Source organism: Zootoca vivipara, chromosome 15 (genome assembly GCF_963506605.1).
Source record: "Zootoca vivipara chromosome 15, rZooViv1.1, whole genome shotgun sequence".
NCBI classification, from domain to species: Eukaryota; Metazoa; Chordata; class Lepidosauria; order Squamata; family Lacertidae; genus Zootoca; species Zootoca vivipara.
Genome location: NC_083290.1, coordinates 39,215,531 through 39,236,632, shown reverse-complemented (window position 1 = coordinate 39,236,632; position 21,102 = coordinate 39,215,531). Strand labels below are relative to the sequence as shown.

Genomic DNA, 21,102 nt, shown 5'->3' with positions numbered 1-21,102 from the left:
CAGTAATTTGACCCTTCGTAGGGGGTGGGAGAACAACGCATTGCTGCTCATACATACAGGATGGAATACATTGAAGAAGCCTTTGCAGGTAGGCAGGCTGTAGTTCGGATCGATCCTTTTCACCCCTCGCACAGTGAGAAACATCCCAATAGGGGAGCCAAAGGCAAAGAAGATCTCTGGTTTGTAGATTAGCTGAGGATAGTTTGCAGAGACCTAATGGAGTTTAAATACAACATATTGTTTCATGCGGGCAAATTTATGAGAGTATATTACTTGAAATTAAGCACATAGCAATTGTGAAACAAGCGATCCTTCCCTGCACATGACACACAGCTGACCTGTGGAACTCACTGCTGCAGGACATTATGATTTTTATTTTACTCTCCTTCCAAGGACCTCCGAGCAGCTTCTCAGGCAATCTCTTCTCCAAGCTTAAACAATTTAAGCTTCAGATATTAACTGGCTCAGGAAGCTTCATATTATCTGGGATAGGCAAATATTTGTTAGACTGAACACCTGAGTTATCATTTGGGATGTTTAAAGACTCAGAAGCATAAAACTTATTAAATCACCAGAATTGAAAACCTCAAACCAAGATACTGAAGGAGAATATAAGACTTCTACTGCAAAAAGCCCATGGAGTCCAGCATCCTGTTCTCACAGTAGCAAACTAGATGCCTATGGGAAGCTTGCAAGCAGGACCTGAGTCCCACAATACTCTCCGCACGATTCTCAGCACATGGTATCTAGAGGCATACAGCCTCCAACAAGGGAGGTGGAATATAGCCATCCATGAATGTGTCTAAAAAGGTAAGGTTAAAGGGACCAACCAAATTTTAAAACCAACCAAATTGGTGGTCCTCACTACCTCTTGTGGGAGCAAATTCCATAGTTTAACTATGTAAAGAAATATCGTATTTTGCTGTGTATAAGACAATATTTTATCTTTAGAAACAATTGTGAAAAATTGTGGGTTGTCTTATACACGGATAGCAGAGAGGGGATGGGCGACTGGTGGCAGCAGCCAGCCGGAGATTTGCAGTGGCGATTGGGCGTGTGATTGGATGCTGTGGCAAGACCTGCTGGCAATTGTTGCGGTCTGTTCTGAATCTCCCAACATTCAGTGTCATTGGATGTCTCCAAGTTCTAGTACTGTATATATTGAGGGAGACAAACTCATCCTAACTCCTTTTTGTTTTAAACACCCTCAACCATTTGGTACCACCAGCAAACCAGGCTACCTCATGGCTCTGCCCTAACTCTAGATCACTTATGAGCAAGTTAACAAGCACAGCTCCTGTCAGTCCTCTCTGACACTCTGTCACTCTGACAGAGAGGATACATGAGAGAGACAACATCGATTTCAAAAAGGAGTGCGAACCATTTATAAACTATAAAAAGACAGTATAAAGATTTGGACTCATTGGCCGGTTTTGACTAAACTTTCACAATTATATAAGAGGTAAAACCAGCAGGGTATAGCATTTGTTTAATAAATCAATACGGAAGTATGGGGGAAGCCAAAGAGGGGGTAGGGGAGAAATATGGATATATAAATTGTTCAATTAAGATTTGTGGAAAATTTGTTGTTACAATTTGAAAATTTAATAAAAATTATTTTAAAAAACCCAAAAAACAAGCACAGCTCGTAATACCAATCCTTGGAAGATTCCCTTTCTACATACCGCCTTTTACACAGAACCCACCATATACCTGTGACTGTGATTTAACAGCTTTTATTTCTAAATTTTAAACTGTGGTAATACACCTAGGAACCGGCTAATGAAGGGTTTAATCACCACCAACCCTCCGTTGGGAGAATTATCCATTTATTTTTACCCTTTGCCTGTTTCTGAACCTGTTTCCTAATCCATAAGAGGCCCGCTCCTTTTATTCCATGACTGCTAAGCTTACTCAGGGTTCTTTCATAAGGTACTTTGAAATAAGCTTTTTTGAAAGACTAAGCACACAATGTCAACATGCTTGTTGACGTAATATAGGAGAATAATATAAGTTTTCCCAACCTAGCTGTGAGACTGGGCCAGGTAAATCCAAAACAAATTTGGCCTGGACTTGTGGAACTTAAGTAATACTTTCTTAAAACAGTTCAAGAGTCACTCAAAGCCCAACAGGTCATCTGTTCATTTATTAGGCTCTTAAATTGAGGCTGGCACAGAGTTGTGTGGGAGGTGGGGGTTACCTGCCCTGTCACAACATCCAGACGCCGGCAACTTGTCTCTGCATTTGTAGGCTTTACAGGTACCTCCTGCTTCGTATTTCCACCTTCCCCAGCAGCTGCAGGTGTCTGCCCTTTAGAATTCTGCAACAAAAATCAGAACACCATCTCTTGTACCATTCCTTTCAAGCTTACTGCTGGCACAACTGCCCTATCCACTAGGCTACTGTAAGAGCAGAAGGCTCGCTTTGCAAAAAGCTTTCCGTGTCGCACAATAATTACCATTTAGCATTTATACACTATAAACAATATGCATTTGCCAATGTCACTGGTTGCTCAAGTAATTGCATTATTTACTTTTTGCCCATGACATTCAAAGGCTTGGGTCAGTTTCCACACAAACATGCACTTAAGATCAATCTCTAATTTAAAAATACAATAGTAACAAATGCAAATGCCTCTACCTTAGTTCTACCAATTTTTATGCTATTTCCCAATATGAATATCTCATCTGGAAAAGCTACTGGAGGTAGAGACATTTTTAAAGGAAAACATAGCAGACAGGGAAATATTAAGCACATCTATCTTACCACTCACTCCAAAGTTCGGCCTCCTAACCGCTTTTCATTTGAGAAATCAAAAAGGGGAGGGGACACTGGGACTTTCTTGCATGCTTGTGTGTATAACATGTAGTCTGTCCCAAGGTATATCAGATAGGAGCACACACATGAAAAAAAACTGTCTCCCTTCCAAAGAGGTAGTCCAAAACAGAAATAAAACCAGCAAAACATATGGTAGCCCCCTCCACATCCTAAAGTATGTATGCATAAGGTATCAGAAATTTATCAATTTCCACTTCCTCTCCAATAAAGAAATAAAGAAAAAAAACACAGAGATAGATTCAGGTGGGTGGGGTAGAAAAACCCCACCCCACCCTCCCACTATATATAAGGGCAGGCATCCCCAAACTGCGGCCCTCCAGATGTTTTGGCCTACAACTCCCATAATCCATAGCTAACAGGACCAGTGGTCAGGGATGATGTAAATTGTAGTCCAAAACATCTGGAGGGCCTAAGTTTGGGGATGCCTGTACAGTATAAGGGTCTGGTGACTTCTGTTTCAGTGTGAATCGGGAAGGGCAGGGTATCTGAAGAAGTGTGCATGCACACGAAAGCTTATACCAAGAACAAAATTAGTTGGTCTCTAAGGTGCTACTGGACAGTCTATTTATTTATTTATTTATTTCAACACATATGGTAGAGATGTAGTGCAAAAATAGTGTGGATGTGTGCAAAATTAAACACACACATATTTATGAAGAAAGAGGACAGAATGGCAGGGTGGAGGAAACCGAGTGAAAGAGGAATAGAACTGGATAGAGCTGGTCTGCCCAATCCTGCCCCAGAGATTATGAAATGTCCTTGCAATGGAGCTGCCTGCCTGGTAACGAACGAGAGTAGAATTGACAGACAGAAGGGGGAGAGAGAAGGTACGATTGCCAAAAGTGGTGGTGGGGAGAGAGCAAAGGGCTGGATGTTCCATTTGGTTCAAGTCAATAAATATTGCCAATATCCACAAAAGGAGATTCAAAGCATTCTGCATTTTTCCAATCCCTAATGCTGAAGGTATGGATTTAAATCACTTGAACAATTACCCCAAGCGTACCTGGTTGTTGCTTTTGTTCCTTAAATAATGCAGAATTTTCATTCTGGGTCCCAGGGGAATTCCCATGTCTTTAAGTTCCTTTTCTGTGCACAAGGCCTGTTACAATAAGAATCACACACAAATATACGAGCTGTGGTTCTACAATAGATAGCGACTTAAATGAAAAGAGGCTTGGACTTTAGTAACTTGTGTTTCAGTGCTGTCCTTTGAGAAACAGAGGGTTGAATATGGTCAAGGTCACCCTTATAAATAAATAAATAAATAAAGCAATACTGGTAAAAGCAGCCTCAGAAACTCTTCATGCAAATATTCTTCCACCACTAACCATCTATAAGACTTGTGCAGCAACTTAGGTCTGTCTTGGTAACACTGTTGTCAAGTAGTTGTTCCCTTCACAGATTGTGCAAGTTCTAGTGGCTCAGCCCACTCCGTAGCTTCAGAGGACTTTCAGTGGGACCTGCTGTCCAGTTGTCAAAAGGCAACACCAGAGAAGATCAAGAATGAGGGCAGGAAATGCTTCCTGAATAATCCTGGCACCATCTGGGCACAGGGTTAGTTTTGCTGCTGATGCCACACTTGAATGCAGTTGTCTTGTGACCACTCCTTGCAAGCCGCTTTCACAAGAGATCCGAGCAAAGACCTGAATGGATTTGTTCCCTCCCCATGCCCCCGCAAACTACCGTTATTGATCTTCATGAAGGAGCCTAGAAGCTGAAGAAATAGACATACAGGAGCAAAGCAAGTAATGCAAAAGTTCTATATTTACCAGTGCTTGTCTGTCCACATTTTCCTTCTCGAATACAGAGCAATATTCAGAAAGCTCAAGCTCTGTCAAAATGTCTGTCACAGATCCAATGCCTTCTTGGCCGGTTGCTGATACTTGTGACTCCTGTTAAAATAGATACCACTTCTGTACAGCTTTTTACTTGCATTGATAAAGCACTTAAGACAGGATCGTTACCGATATATAGCTACTGGACTATACTGCTAGAGTACTGATTGTATCAGAGTGTGTACATTTATTTTATTATTGTTATAAATGTTATCTTTTATTATTTGTTTATTTATTTCTTAGATTTATATACTCCCTTCAACGTAAGATCTCAGGGGTGTTCACAGAATAAAATACAGGATAAAACAAGTAAATAATCAAAAACAAAACAGTAACACCCCCCCCTCTTCCCACAGACACATTTAAAAGGCTGTATAATATCAATCTGCCAAAGGCTTGGTTAAAGAGGAATGTTTTCACCTGGCACCTAAATATATATAATGAAGGCACCAGTTGAACCTCCTTGGGGAGAGCATTCCACAAATGGGGAACCACTACAGAGAGGGCCCATTCTCGTGTTGCCACCCTCTGGACCTCAGGTGGAGGAAGAACATGAAGAAGGGCCTCAGGCGATGAATGCAGAGTTTGGGGTGGTTTAGGGGGGAGAGGTGTTCCTTGAGGCATTGCGGTCCTGAGCCGTTTAAAGCTTTATAGGTCAAAACTAGCACTTTATGGCACAACCCAGCCATGTAAAGCACTTTTAGCATCTAGTATTATCAAAGGGTGGTTTTAAGCATTTGCTTAACTTACCTGCAGTGAAAGAGCAAACACATACATAAGCCTCCTTTATTAAAATCAACAAAATCTTAAAAGTCCTTAGCTTTGGCTATACCAAGGATTTGGAACCTGTGACCCTCCAGATGTTGTTGGACTTCAACTCATTGCCCCATTCAATGCTGATGAGAGTTCTAGTTCAAAACATCTGGAGGGCACCAGGCTTGCCATCTTAGGCCAGACTGTGCAGACATTTTCCCGTTTTCTGAGAAACATGCAAAATAGGAAAACAGCCAGCCCTGACACAGGAGCCTAGGGAAACTTTTTGTGGAGTCACCTAGCTTTGAATAAGTACAGAGCCCTGAGCTTTGAAAAAGCTAATTTGCACAAAAGCAACAAAGATTCCCCAAAACACAGGGAACTTACAAGCCCAGGTTTAAACTCAGAAAGTTGGTGAAACATGCTAACGCATACCTCATTTTTATCTTCCTCTCCATCAGATGTACATTTTTGATTCGTGAGAAGATCAAACAATATAAGTGATCCTAAGAAAAGATTACAGTCAGTGTCTTGGTGGAAAGGTCATGAATATAACATCTAGGGCACCACAAATGTCTCTTCTTCCCTTTCTAGGATGGAGCTAGTTATTGTGTGTAAGCTTATTGAGGCTGAGATTAGGAAGAGGGAGACTGACAGGGAAAACTGCATTTGTATACCTTTTCACCATGGGAACTCCTATCCCAAGCTGCCTTTTCTTACCCAGATGAAAATATGTGGCAGTGCTCTCTTTTTCTCTTTCCCCTTTCAATTGCAACCTCAGCAGCTGTAGTTTGTTTCATTAAATGAATATATATGCACCTTGAGTACAAAAAGAATAAAAGGGGAGCTACGCTTATTAAAAATTGAGAGAGAGGTACAAGGCTTCAAAAAAGGAGAACAAATTAAGCTTATTGCAGCTTTATTCAGCGTTCCTATTAGCCTCTGGGGACACAGGTGGCACTGTGGGTTAAACCACACAGCCTAGGGCTTGCTGATCAGAAGGTTGTCGGTTCGAATCCCTGCAATGGGGTACGCTCCCGTTGCTCGGTTCCAGCTCCTGCCAACCTAGCATTTCGAAAGCACATCAAAGTGCAAGTAGATAAATAGGTACCGCTCCAAGCAGGAAGGTATAAACAGTGTTTCCATGCGCTGCCCTGGTTAGCCAGAAGCGGCTTTCTCATGCTGGCCACATGACCTGTAAGCTGTACGCCGGCTCCCTCGGCCAATAACACGAGATTAGCGCCACAACCCCAGAGTCGATCACGACTGGACCTAATGGTCAGGGGTCCCTTTACCTTTATTAGCCTCTAAATTCCTGGAGGCAATATGTTGGACAGATGTTATTAAGTAGGAGGAGCCCCTGCCCTCTTTGGGCACTAAATCTTGTGTTTGCTGGGACTGATGTACTGATGTAAGTAACACAGGGCAGGTGGGCTACTCCTCTGTAGCCCTTGAGGATCTGCCAAGCCAAAAAACAGCAACAAGAGGGCTGAGAAGAGAAAATTATGAGAGCATTGTACTCCCAGCACCTCCAACAGTCTCCTCAACTGAGACTTCTGAAAACTAGGATATACTGGTACTGTTTCTCCCATCATGCTCCAAATGTAAATTGTCTTACACCAAGCATGGTAGCCATTACTTAAAATGGCAACAACACTATGGCATGTCATGTTTGGCCTGCAGCGGATGCATTTTATATTTAAAAAGAAGCCTATTAAAATAATCATGGAACTAAACATCACATGCAGCTCTGCTCTTAATCATATTTTTTTTAAAAGTTTAAACTTTAGATTATAAAATGATAAGGGTTTTTAAACATTTGAAATAAAAACCAGAGGAAGCAGAACTCTGATTTCTGCACTAACAAACCCTCTCAATCCCATGAACTCATGGGGGGAAATGCATTTAAAATTTGTTGTTGTTGTTGTTGTTGTTGTTGTTGTTGTTGTTGTGGGAAAGTGGAAGAGCGAAGAGGTTGGATATTGCAATGAAAGATATTAAACAGAAATATATTCACATTTTATTTATTTCCATGTATAGAATGTGGGAGTTCTGGTTGCAGATTTTTGAGACAGATTTTGAATGTAATTCAGCCTTCCCAAACCTGTACGCAGCCAGCAGCTGATAAATCTGATATGTAGTCACAATAGCCACAAAATGAGTTATTGACTTGTGAATAGTTACAGATAGGTAGCCGTGTTGGTCTGACGTAGTCAAAACAAAATAAAAAAATCCTTCCAGTAGCACCTTAGAGACCAACTAAGTTTGTCATAGGTATGAGCTTTTGTGACAAACTTAGTTGGTCTCTAAGGTGCTACTGGAAGGATTTTTTTATTTTGTTTTGACTTCTGAAGGGCTGCTTTGATTGGCAACTTATCTTTAAAAGGGAGTGAAACCTTACACTATGAAACTATAAGACTGAAAAAAATGGAATAACAGGTTACAAGGATACAAAGCCTATTGTATTCCAAGACACAAATGTCTCCATTCAATTAAGATGCTAGAAAAGGAAATGGGAAAAGGGAATTTTGACCATATACCTTTATGTTGTTCAGGGACAGGTGACCTGGTCAGGTCCCACAGAAAGAACACCTTTGTGAGGAAGGATGCGATAATAATAGAATAAATAAATAAACATGTTTGCATGCATCAAAATAAGAGAAAGGTTTATACCTAAGCTGTGACCTGCTATTGAGACTCCCCCTTTAAAGTCAGGGTTCCTCTCCAAGAAGAGCAGGTAGATACGGTTCATTTCTGAAGCAACTGTGTCCACAATGGTCTGGCAGTAGGTGGAGCTATTATAGAAGAAAACATCTAGGATGGTGTCATTGATGAAATGACGCAGGCGATTGATGCTTGGCAAGGTGATTCTCTCCAAGTCTCTGAAAACAAAACAGAGAAGGGCATGTAGACTCCCAGATGCTGTTGGACTCCACTGAAGCTACACAGATACCTGATCTTAGAAACCAGATAAAAATAAAGTTTGAAAATGACAAGTACAAATCCAAATGCTGCACTCTGTACTCCATTGACTACACTTGTTCACTCATAAGAAAGCCCCATTGAATTCAGTGGATTGCCAGGTAACTACACACAAGAATGGGCTATAACTAATCCGACATTAAAATGCTCAGCAAACACAATGTCAATGAAAGTAAGATGGAAAGGATCTTTGAAAGACCTTCCTTTGCATCACTGTATTCTAAAGCAGCGTGGGGAACCTTTTCCAGCCTGAGGTCCACATTCTTCCAGGGAAAACTACCGAAGTGTAGAGTTGGAAGGGACCACTAGGGTCATCTAGTCCAACCCCTTGCAATGCAGGCATCTTTTGCCCAACATGGGGCTTGAAAACACAACCCTGAGATTAAGAATCTCCTGCTCTACTGACTGAGCTATGTCAGAGCACATAGCTAGTTATGGGCAAGGCCAGAGGCAAAAGTGAGAATAATAATAATAATAATTTTTAAAAAAATATTTATACCCTGCCCTTCCCGATTCAGAAACCCGGGCTCAGGGTGGCTAACAACAAATTTAAACCACTTAATTGTAATACAACATAAAAGCAGCATAAAATACAGTATAAAAGCATGAATAACAATAAAATTCAAAGTTCAAAAATCAATTTGGGGGATATCCATCCAATAAACATTAGATAGTCACCAGGGTTAGCTGGCTAAATTAATCCTACTTGGGCCAGCGAGGAGGCCAGGGGAGAATTAGCTGTGGGGTCCCAGAGTGGGAAATAAAAGATCAGGCTGAGTTCAAATTAAAGGCCAGGTGGAATAGTCTGTCTTACAAGCCCGGCGAAAGGAGGTTAAGTCCTGCAGGGCCCTAGTCTCATGGGACAGAGCATTCCACCAGGTCGGTGCCATCACCGAAAAGGCCCTGGCCCTGGTGGAGGATAGTCTGACTTCCTTAGGGGCCGGGACCTCTAAACTATGGTATTCATGGACCTTAAGGTCCTCTGTGGAGCATACAAGGAGAGGCGGTCCCGTAAATACGGGGGCCCTAAGAAGAGCAACAAGTCTGAATTTTACTTTTTGTACAGTAGGCTAATTTCTACACACCCCTCTCTATCCTCCATCCAGGCAAGCAAGAAGCATTGTCAGAGTTCAAAAATATATTCCACCCGGGCAAAAGCACTCAATCAATCAATTTTTATTACAGCAAACAGCCAGCATAAGCACTCATGGATGGTGCAAAGCATGTCTGGTAAGGGACTGTGGCCTGGAGAAAGGGTCTCTAACTGAAGAGAATTCCAAGGTCAGAGAGGTCAGAGAGCTGGGGGCTCTCCATCCCTATTTTGAAGCAATGTTTCCCAATATAGGCTGTCTAATACTAGAACAAAGAAGCCTAGGGAGCTGTCCAGTTTTCCAATTAACCCTTGATTAAGCATATGCATGGGACAGGTAGGCAGGCAGATTGTAAGACCTGCTTATAAGGTGTAGTGTTTTGTTTCCATCCTCCAGGCAGCACAGGGTTTTTGAAAGCAGCTCTATTTCTCCAGGTGATTAGAGCAGGAGTGGGAGATGAAATACTTGGCAAAAAGTTTACCAAAGAGGATTTGCTGGATCCTTCAAGCAAAAAGTTACAAAAAAAACTCCCTTATTCCGGTGCAAATTTACTACAGGGTGGTTGTAATTAGGCACTTATTCGCTGAAAATAAATGCAAGTGCCTCCATAACCCACTCTGTTGCCAATACAGAGATTGATCTAGGAGACTGTGGGAGCGGCATGCAAAAAAAATTGAATAGGGGGCAACTATCTTCTGAGTCCTTATTTGCAAGGCTATTCTAGAGCAAAGTAGCAACAGCAAACTTAAAACACCATTTTTGGACACGCTGAACAGAATTAGAGTATGCCAAAAGTCCATAACATGCACTTCCCATTCTGTCTCCACTGCTTTGTCATTATTACCAGCCGTGACAGTTCACACATTGTAGGAAATAGGAGTATTATCATTATTTAATAAATATCTATACTGCCCTTCATCCAAGGATTACAAGGTGGCTTCCAATACAGAAACACAAAAATAAATAACATAGTAACAAACAAAAAAGAATAACCGCCCCCAACACAGTTTAAAAGGCCATGGATTGTTTAATTCAGGGGTAGGCAACCTAAGGCCCGTGGGCCGGATCCGGCCCAATCGCCTTCTCAATCCAGCCCACGGACGGTCCGGGAATTAGCGTGTTTTTACATGAGTAGAATGTGTCCACTTATTTAAAATGCATCTCTGGGTTATTTGTGGGGCATAGGAATATGTTCTTCTTCTTTTTTTCAAAATATAGTCCGGCCCACCACAAGGTCTGAGGGACAGTGGACTGGCGCACAGCTGAAAAAGGTTGCTGACCCCTGGTTTAATTAGCCAAAGGCCTTGGAGAAGATGAATGTTTTTGCCTGGCACCTAAATATATGCAATGAAGGTTCCAGGTGAGCATTCCTGAGGAGAGCATTCCACATTTAGGGAGTCACTGCAGAAAAGGCCTGTTCTTGTGTTGCCACCCTCCAGATCTCTTGTACTTTGGCAAACTCTAGGCTGTCAGCATACAATGACTGGCAGGTTTGCTGGGAACACTCTTGGTTCACTTACACATCTACTCCAGTATGTAAAGTACTGTGCCAGTTCACTGGGAGGAATTCTACTCGGCCAATCTGTTGCTGCTCCTGAGCGTTCTTGAAGTGTGCAGGCAGCATACTCAATGAAACATTGCGGAAGTCATTGACTGTAAGAAAAATAAAATCAATTCTGCATCAAGGCACAGAGCAACCATCCCACATTGAGGGCCCAACTAGATGTAATGATGGGATATGGATAAACCGATCTCCCACGTTTTTCCAAAATAGGAACATCCATTGTGGGGGGTGGGGGGGTGGAAAAGAAGGAGGGAGTATTTAATAAATTCCCCCTGCTCTGTTTTCCCAATCTGGACTGCACCCCAAAGCTGGTATTTGACCGAGGAGAAGGAAGATACTCAAATTTCATATTGCACTTGTACATCCCCCTATCAGGGGGTCAAATAGCAGCTAGGAAGGGGATTCAGATTGGGAAAGCAGAAAAAGAGAGAGAGGCTGACCCCCCCGACCCCTCAGGCCCAACCTCATGTCAGGGCTTCTGTCTTTAGAAAAAGAAGATGAAGGATGGGAGATCTGATCATGGATGCCACAGCATCTCATCTGATTTGCACCCAAGGAGTTTATTAAGTTTATGCATATTTAATTCAAGGAACAATTCACATTTTGAAGGTTTAGTGTTTCTACATATACCGCAATCAGCTTACAAAGCTCATGGAGCATAGCATTGGGAATCATAGCACTGGCCTGTAATTGTAACAGGGTAACTTCATACTTTTTGAGATATAGCCCTTCCAAGAAGCATTTTACCCATCTTATATTGCAAACCAAGATGAACTGAAAACCAAACATTGACAGACAGCTTTGCACCCAAGGTTAACTTCTGAAAAAATATACTCTCTTGTTTTCCTAAAACTAGTTTGGCTGCATATTGAATCACACCTTATTGCATTTTGAGTTGCAGCGTAAAAAGGAGAAGTGTTAGGTGAGCATTTCACTGAAGATGCACCTTTTTACCCTGGCCTCTGACACCCAGGATTATATGTTTTTAGGACCCACCCTATTCGGATTCTAAATTGTTTTAACCAATTTCAATACTGTAGTTTTACACTGTTGTAACCTGCCTGGGTTAGGCCATTTAAGCACTGCATTGTCCTTCATCATGACCAAGGAGGAGCTGCTGCTTGGCAAGTCCTGTTACTGCTGAAACCATAAGAGGCAAACAAAATTACATTCTACCTTTCAGAGAGACATTCCCAAGGCAGTTTACAGTTAAAATAGAAATACAATAATACAGCAAAGACAGTAAAAGGAATACTGTACAGCAGAACAGTAGCAATGGAATCTTGGCCATGTTAAATTATTATTAAAAATAAAAAGCCACACATCAATTCTCCAAATACACAAAGGGTAATGCAGAAAAAATAAGAATTCTGCATTTCTGCAATGACAATAAGTAGATTTCTCATAAAAAGAAAGCGAGCAAAGGTTGCTAATTATAGAAAAAAGCCCTAGTGTAGAAGCAATCTAGGACATACTGTATTTTTCCGTGTACTGGAAGAAGTTTTTTGACTCAAAAATCATGTCAAAAAACTGGGGTCATCCAATACACGGATAGTGGCATGGGGGGGGGGGAGAAGCGGCACGCCACCAGCCAGCCGATAGTCAGAAGTGTGGCTCCCCCCCGATGCTGCAGTGAGTGGGAAGCGATATGGGGGGTGTTTCCTGCCCGGAGCTGTGTGGGAGGGGGAGAAGCTGCGTGCCGCCAGCCAGCTCGTTGGCAAGAGCGCAACTTCTCCCGATGCCGCTGAACGCAGCAGGCACTCCCTGGGTTGTTTCCTCCACGCGGTGTCATCAGGGAAGTGCAACTTCCCCCATGCTGCTGCGCACGGGAAACGATCTAGGGCGGGGTGTCCAAACTTTTTTCAAAGAAGGCCAGATTTGATGAAGTGAACATGTGTGAGGGCCAACCAAAGTTGCTGAGCTTTTTAAGGATTTCCCCCCCCCCCCAAGGAATGAACTGCCACAGGGAAAAGAAGAGGAAAAGTTTGGATTTGATATCCCGCTTTAACACTACCCTAAGGAGTCTCAAAGCGGCTAACAATCTCCTTTCACTTCCTCCCCCACAACAAACACTCTGTGAGGCTGAGAGACTTCAGAGAAGTGTGACTAGCCCAAAGTCACCCAGTAGCTGCATGTGGAAGAGCAGGGAATTGAACCCGGTTCACCAGATTATGAGTCCACTGCTCCTAACCACTACACCACACTGGAGTGTTTCCTGCCCACAGCTGCGTGAGGGGAGCGGCTCAACAACTTTGGGTCATCTCCCCTCATTTTCTTAAAATTGAGTCCCCAAAAATGGGGGGGGGGGTTCCCTTATACATGGGGGCATCTTATAGACGGAAAAATACAGTATTCTTCAACAAAGTAAGCCCCAATGATTTGTTCAGTGGCGGAGCTTCATGCTCTGGCACCAGGGCTGGTGAGCGTCCTGGGGCGGAGCGCGCCGCCCACAGGGGCGTGGCACGCGTTCTGGGGGTGGGGATAGCCGCGATGGCACCCTACCAGGATTGCGCTGCCCGGGGCAGTGCGCTCCCACCGCCCCCCTCTTCCTACGCACCTGGATTTGTTACATCTGTAAACTACATTTGTGTTCTTTGCAAGTTTTGCAACCATCTTGATTACAAAACAAGGTCAAGCAAAGCTGTACTACTTGCAGAATAAAGTGTCGTAAGGTGAAAGGATATTGAAGAACTTTTGCACCTATACTCTATTCTTTTAGTACCATCACCAGTTTCCTGTTGAAAGTATCTGAACTGGTACATGTGCCAAACTATTCTGCCTGATCAACAAAAATTTAAAATGTAATTTCCAGTGCCAGTGAGAACTTATATGTAATAAACATATGTAAACGACATTCTCTAGAGATGTGTTTTGGACCACTAAGCCTTGCAATTTTCCTATTTCAACCCTGATGGAAAGATAATTATATGTAATTTAAGGCTGCTGTAATATGGAGGAACTACTGTACTAGTTTCGTTTGGATATATCCTCCTTGGCAATCTCTGTGAGATCTAAGTGTACATATAACCCTTAGAATCATTAGCCAATTGGTCTGGTGGACAACTTGCTTCTCAATCTCAAACAGAATCAATCTGACTGACTTTCTAGTCAAATACAGTCATCAGTTTATTTCCTCATCATATGAACAAAACATATATTCAGCCTTACACTCTAGCATATAGCTGATATTCACTGGACCAGTGGGCTCTGACATCAGCTGTTTTAGATTCCACTGCTATTGTTTTATTGTATTCATTTTACTGTTTCTGCCGTATTGTTCTATTTCTGTTTTAACTGTAAATCTGCCCTGGGAATGTCTCTCTGAAAAGTGGAATACAATTAAATAATATATAATGGAATAAAATGGTTAAAATATCACAATAACTCTGTCTGTACAACAGACCCACATCTTTTGTGGACCTCCTGGGATGCAGCGCCAACAAGTATCTTTTATACTGCAGACTTACCACACTGAACAATACTCCGGAACCGAATATCACATGCAGGTCCAATTCCATGAACAACAAAAACCAAATGGTCTATCTGCAAAGGTTCCCCTGAAATAAATAGAAATTACATACTTCTCAAGACACTATTTTCAAATGGGAGTGACATTTTCTCAAAATATAACTGGTTTTCTCCCCAAAGCTTAAATTTTTCAAAGAAAAGTTATGGTTCTATACTTGAGGTAAATCAAATATTTGATTATGCTTTGGCTTCCCTAATTTAGAAAAATAAAAAATCATTAATAGATTTTTAAAAATGACAAACATGGCTATTTACTTTTCAGTTATAGTATAAGAATTATGTTCACGTTTGGGTTTGGTTTGGTTTGGTTTGAAGCAAGGGCAGAAGTACCAGGCAGTTTTCTAATCATTTCAGTCACATGTGTTTACCCTGTTTCATGAACAATTCCTGTGTAAAATCATATCAAGAAAGGAAAAGCAGGTAAGTTTAAAATAAGCAAGGGGGAAAAAACATGTGTCATTACCATTAGGGATTTCAGCAGAAATATTTTCCACTCCTCTCTTCACAGTTCTTGGCCGGCCTTGCTCTGTGGGACTTGCGCCCCAGTCATCAGTGGTTGTTACTGGGTGGTAATGTACCATCAACTTGAAAGGACCACAAAAATAAAAGATGTTAGCACTATATAAGTGGGAGAAACAAACCACAAAGCAGAGACAATCAATTTCAAAGGTGGGTAATAATTTAAATGCAACTCCCAAATATGGACATGCAGGAATGCTGGAGGAGACAGACATTCTCCCCTCTCGATGTATGGGCTGTATAAAACACCCATTTTATTTATTTGGAAACTTTATATACTGCTCATATTTATGCAAATCTCTAAGTGGTTTACAACATAGATTAAAACTTTTTTTCCAATGACAAATACAAAGATTGCCAGAAAATGTCCGCATTCTATCAGACAATTAAGAAATAAGCAGAGCATCTTCTTTAGCAGCAAAATAAACATTACATAGGAAAATTAGCTACAAAAATAAAAGGAAAATGCCACATTGTGGAATATAGTACATAGCTAAACAAAATACCCTCTAAACATAGGAAATGAAATATTACAAATGAAAACCAACTAAAAATATATACAGTAAATTCCACATTTTAAAACAGCATGATTGACAACTAGACAAAAGAAAAACCACTTCCCATTTGCAAGCTACCATATCTCCATCGATTATATAATTAAGCAATTAAATTCCCAACAATAAGCACAACATAAATTACAGCTAAAAATGCCTTCCATTCGGTTCTTCTCAAGCACACCTTTACATGATCAATACACTTACATCAATCCAGCATATACATATTATAAACCAATATAAGTATACCTACCATTTTGACACTCCCTCAAATTATACTCTCCACACTCAGCAACCATAGGCATAATTCAATCTCACACCTTCAAACAACCCACATGCATGTCTACACCATAAGACCCAGAAAATGGGTAGAATATAGAAACCCCTTTCTCCAATTTTCTAACAGACCAGGCAATAACACTTCACCTATTCTCCCCTCTAGAAATGAACTTTTCTTTTCAGAAGTTCCTGATTTCCTGAAACAGAGTCAAAACTGTTTATTAAAAGATAGACGATGCTTGTAATACTTGAGAGGCGCAAAGAGCAAACTTTTAAGCTTCACTATACCTTTGGGTTATGCAATATTATGATTTCTCTGGTCGGAGACTCCAGTTTCTTCTTCCACTCATCTAAGGTGACACAGATCATATAGGTGTCCTGAGAATAAGAAAAAATTCTTTAAATAGTCAAATACATGTCTTTTTTTTAAAAAAAAATAAAGCACAATCATATGCATATTTACTCATCTTTAACTGGATTACTATTCTGAGAACACAGTGTACAAAATTAAATGACAAGAATCAGTTCCAAAACAATAGTTTGAAGAACCAAGCCAATGAAGTCCTAATTAACCTCTCGATACATGCCGGCGGGGTGGATGACACGCCAATCGAGACAATTAAGAGAAAAAGCAAAATATGTAGGTATTTTACTGTCTGGGAGATGGTGAGGCAGCAATGAGGGAACAGTAACCAAGAATGCTTGTCTATGTAATAAGTATAAATCTGGGAGCCAAACAAAATGCGGCATCAGGAAATATGGGCCTTCTGCTGTAACTGACATTATTATCAACTGAGGGGAGAGATGATTAGAAATGTAGAATGGTGGGGGGTAGCCTTTCTCCACACACACCATGACCTTGGCCATTTGACTTGTAGGTGAAAATTTACAGATACTGTACCGATATCATACATATAAGTTTTCCCACACAGGGGCCTGTGAGCTCCCATGGTGTTTTACAAAGTTACAAAACTTGGCATATCCAAGATCAAATAGACTTGCCCCAAATGGAAACATTACAATCAGGGTATGCCTGGTGCCTGCCAGAGGCAGCAGTTATGATTTACAGTTACCTCTAGCTCTTCACTGAAGCTTTCAGGGTATGGAATATATCTGTTGTCTTTGTCTCCCTTGTAAAACCAAGTGCAGCGCCTCACTTCAGATTCATCTTCTTCCCAGTAAACAGCATAGCGTAACCTCTTCTTCAGATGTACATCGTATCTTCCCCCCTCTGTTGGAACAACTAGCTCATCACAGTACTTGCCTGCAGAACAAAAGGACTACTATAAAGCAGGTATTAAACCCAAGATAAGGGGACACCTGACCTCCACAGCCCCACATTATTAAGAGAGCTTTTTAAAATGGAAAAGCAGGGCTAAAACCAGATTCTAAAGAATAAGTGGCCTATTTTTTGCTTCCTACAAAATATGGTATCTAATGCAGAATTCAGAAGACTGCAGCTTTATTCTTTAAAGCAAGCACATCATCTTTGTGGTTGAAGAAATAGGTTTCCTGTCCTTCCCCTGGGACCTGCAGTTAAATTTCTCCACTCATTTCTCACACACTTACTTCCAGCCACCAACACTCGCAATGAAGTACAATTGTAAAAGGTAGGTCATTATTTAATAATTCCCTGCTTTTGAAACACACCCTCTGATCACTTGGTATTCACAATTATACTGCAGATCATAGTCTTCAGACTCACTTAGTTAAGAAGCCACTATATTAGTACGTAAATCACTGGCTTTCTTCCTTGTCCTATACCAGAAGTACTTTGAGACATCCAATGAAATTGATTGGCAATAAATTTATGATGGACAAATGAAAAGTACTTATTTGCACAACACAATATTTATAGCATGCACTGCCACAACATATGGCAATGATTATATGGAGTTGGGGAAAATTATGAAAGCTACCTCTGACTTTTTCAATTCCCTGCTTTGTTGGCTTCCCAGGAGCATCTGATTGCTACTGTACATAAACAGAATCCTGGACTAGGGGATTTTTGGCCTAATCCAGCGGGGCACTTCTTATAATCTTAGGGACAAAATAGCCTTCAAATTAAGCCTGAATCCCATATATACTTCATTGGGAGTGTATCTCATTGAACTCAATGGGTCTTATGTCTGAGTAGTGACATACATAGGATTGTACTATAAGAGTGGCCATGACAATGGGCTTCTGGCTTGGAAACGCTCATATTTCAAACCCAGTTTCAAGTCCTAGTTACAGGTAGGTAGCCGTGTTGGTTTGCACACGAAAGCTTATACCTATGACCAACTTAGTTGGTCTCTAAGGTGCTACTGGAAGGGGAATTTTTTTTCCCAGATTCAACTTGTCATCTTACGATTTAGTATTTGAGTGAACCATGCAACCATGCCAGTTAGATTATTTTCAAGGGAAGATGACTTAGAATTGGATATACTCATATTGTGGAAGGCCTCTGAACACCACTAATACAACAGAGGATACCGGGAAAGGTTGCTAACTAATAATAAGGCCTAGTGTTAAAGGATAGCTCCCACCTCTCCAGCATTTCAACTTACTGGATTTGTGAGCGTTTTCTAACTTCTCTGAATCTTGTCCACTGAAGGGAATCCACCTCTCTCTTGAATCTACTACCTTGCAATAAAACCAATGAGGGCAAACTGCCTCATATTTATTGGCTGCATCTGTTTCCAGTGCTTCAGATGAGCTGGCTAAATTGGGCAATGGAGAAGGCTCTGCCGGTTGATGCTCTGCTGCTGACATTGCACTGCCTGGAAGAACACAAGACGGGAAACAGAATATGGTTTAAAATACCTACAGTTTATTTGATAGCAATGAATGAAGAGGTTACATAGGAATAAATATGACCCCAAACAGCACAATTTCTAAGAAAACAAGCAAGATAAAATTGTAAATTGCTACAAATGAGCCAACAGCAACCATACAGACATCAAGCCTCTCAAACCAAATCAAACGTTACAATTTGGACTGCAACTTCAGCACAAAGCAATTCAGTGGGACCACTAACTAAACATCTAAGAGCCCACAACTTCGTCAGAACCACTTTCCCTTCTGCAGCTTTATAAATATTTTTAAATGCATCATTCTAAATTTCATGGACAGGCATATTACCATCCCTTTGAATTACACCTCCACATCTGAGAACCAGAAGAGAAATTATAACTGAATGAAAATAGCTAAATGAATCAAAATACAAATGAAAATAAATAAAACTACATCACTCGCAGACAGGTAGGATTCCCCACCTAACTGACATGAAAATGTACCCCCAAATGATCATTTAAATAAGATACTTACAGCCACAGAATCCTAACTGCTCAGTCTGTACTCCACTACACTGTGGGGGACAGGTTTTATTACTTTAGAGAGACCCTAGGAGCTTGCTAACACATTAAATTTCAGTCTTGGATATACATCAAGATAATTAAATAAGCTAATATTAAGACATTTTGACTTCTTGCTGTTGCAAACTATAGATGGCTTCCCATATTCAGTTTTGTGATGGTTTTGCCTCCACACGGCAAAACACACTAACCTGTCACAAGACAATTCTTCTAAAATACAGGTGAAACTCGAAAAATTAGAATATCGCCAAAAAGTACATTTATTTCAGTAATGCAACTTAAAAGGTGAAACCAATATATGAGATAGATGCATGACATGCAAAGCAAGATATGTCAAGCCTTTATTTGTTGTAATTGTCATTATTTGTCATTAGGCGGATCAATTATAAATGAAATGTAATTGATGAAATGTAATAGCGTTGTTTATTTTTGTATTATTTTAACTATTTGTTTTATTACTGTGAAATTTCAAAAAGAAAGCATTAGTAAAAATAAAATAAAATAAAATATTAAGTTGCATTACTGAAATAAATGCACTTTTTGACAATATTCTAATTTTCCGAGTTTCACTTGTATTTCTCCAGAAATCTCCAATAGAGAAATACAATGGTTTGAATGCACATAAGGACAGTGACAAATAGACTGGTGCTTTCAGCATCAAAAACAGTAAGCTAAGCAAAAATATGCAGAAATTTTTTTTTGGGGGGGGGGTTACAAATTAGCCGTGCAAACACTGCTCTAAATTCTTAGTCAGCAAAACAACAACACTTTGGTCCCTGTGAGGCAGTGACCCCATCTCATTTTATGCACAGGGTATTTACTGCCAAGAACCCAGCTACCAAATACAAAAGCCACAAGCTTAACCAATCATTTCAATTTCAGCACATGCTTCCAGTTTCATAATACTGCACTGGTTGTGCCGAGCAGCAGACAGCAAATGTGACAGTCTGACAGATTCCCTTTAGGAAGAAGAGGCTGGAGAAACACCCATCCCTACAAAATGAGTTGTGCTTTGGCACACACACACACACACACACACACACACACACACACACACACAGCTGCTCCCAGCCATTACTGACGCTACGGATGCCACGTTCCAAGCCCAGCTGCCCCCCTGATCCAGTAACCCACTGTTGCCGTTGTTAGTCTAAAGGCCACCCACCCTGTCCTCCTCAGCACCTTCGCAGCACTGGCCACCTCCTAACTAATCCCCGTATCATCTGTAACCAAGGTTTCTCCTACCTGGTACCCAGCCTTTGAGAACACCTTACAGGAAGGACCCAGGCTATCTTTCAGCTTCTTGACACCCAAACAATCGCAACCCATTTAATGCTCCCCTGACACCATCCCTCCCAAAAATAAAAATAAAACATACGCACTTGGACACTGGGCATCCCCCCCCCCAGTCCACTGCTTGGCTGGGCAGGTATTGATAACCTCCTGTCCGTTACACTCAGGGCGGCAGGTGCAGGGCGCAGGTAAACCTGCGTCTATCTGCGTGCGCAGGGGGAGCTGCTGCGCACAGGCACACATCATTCCCCTGCCACCACATGGGCATCGATGACCTCCCCGCCCCACAGATACACACACGCGCACAGTCACTCCATCCTGTCACTCCCCACGGGAATTCATGACATTTTGCATTCCCCCCCCCCGTCCCTTTTACCCATTGCCGGGAGGCGAACACGCCTAGACTTCAGGCGCAGCGACCGCAGAACAGACCGCGAGTCCCCGCCCTCGCCGACACGCATTCGCTGAACGTCCGAACGGGGCTCATCGTTCCACAAGCCACGGGAGGCT

General features: G+C 41.4%; 1 protein-coding gene across 3 annotated transcripts in view; it reads right to left on the bottom strand.

The window, feature by feature from the left end:
• DDHD2 (DDHD domain containing 2) overlaps nucleotides 1-21,102 on the bottom strand; it is a 31,158-nt gene that overhangs the window by 7,911 nt on the left and 2,145 nt on the right. For all 3 annotated transcript variants that reach the window (XM_035139567.2, XM_035139566.2, XM_060268604.1), the window contains exons 2-13: nucleotides 18,493-18,705; nucleotides 17,017-17,207; nucleotides 16,232-16,321; nucleotides 15,055-15,175; nucleotides 14,531-14,620; nucleotides 11,020-11,152; nucleotides 8,100-8,308; nucleotides 5,862-5,932; nucleotides 4,608-4,730; nucleotides 3,842-3,937; nucleotides 2,201-2,320; nucleotides 58-213 (exon numbers count right to left, since the gene is read on the bottom strand). In XM_035139567.2, coding sequence (XP_034995458.2) covers nucleotides 58-213; nucleotides 2,201-2,320; nucleotides 3,842-3,937; nucleotides 4,608-4,730; nucleotides 5,862-5,932; nucleotides 8,100-8,308; nucleotides 11,020-11,152; nucleotides 14,531-14,620; nucleotides 15,055-15,175; nucleotides 16,232-16,321; nucleotides 17,017-17,207; nucleotides 18,493-18,697 — 1,605 coding nt within the window. In that variant the 5' untranslated portion in view covers nucleotides 18,698-18,705. The remainder of the gene's footprint in view (nucleotides 1-57; nucleotides 214-2,200; nucleotides 2,321-3,841; nucleotides 3,938-4,607; nucleotides 4,731-5,861; nucleotides 5,933-8,099; nucleotides 8,309-11,019; nucleotides 11,153-14,530; nucleotides 14,621-15,054; nucleotides 15,176-16,231; nucleotides 16,322-17,016; nucleotides 17,208-18,492; nucleotides 18,706-21,102) is intronic.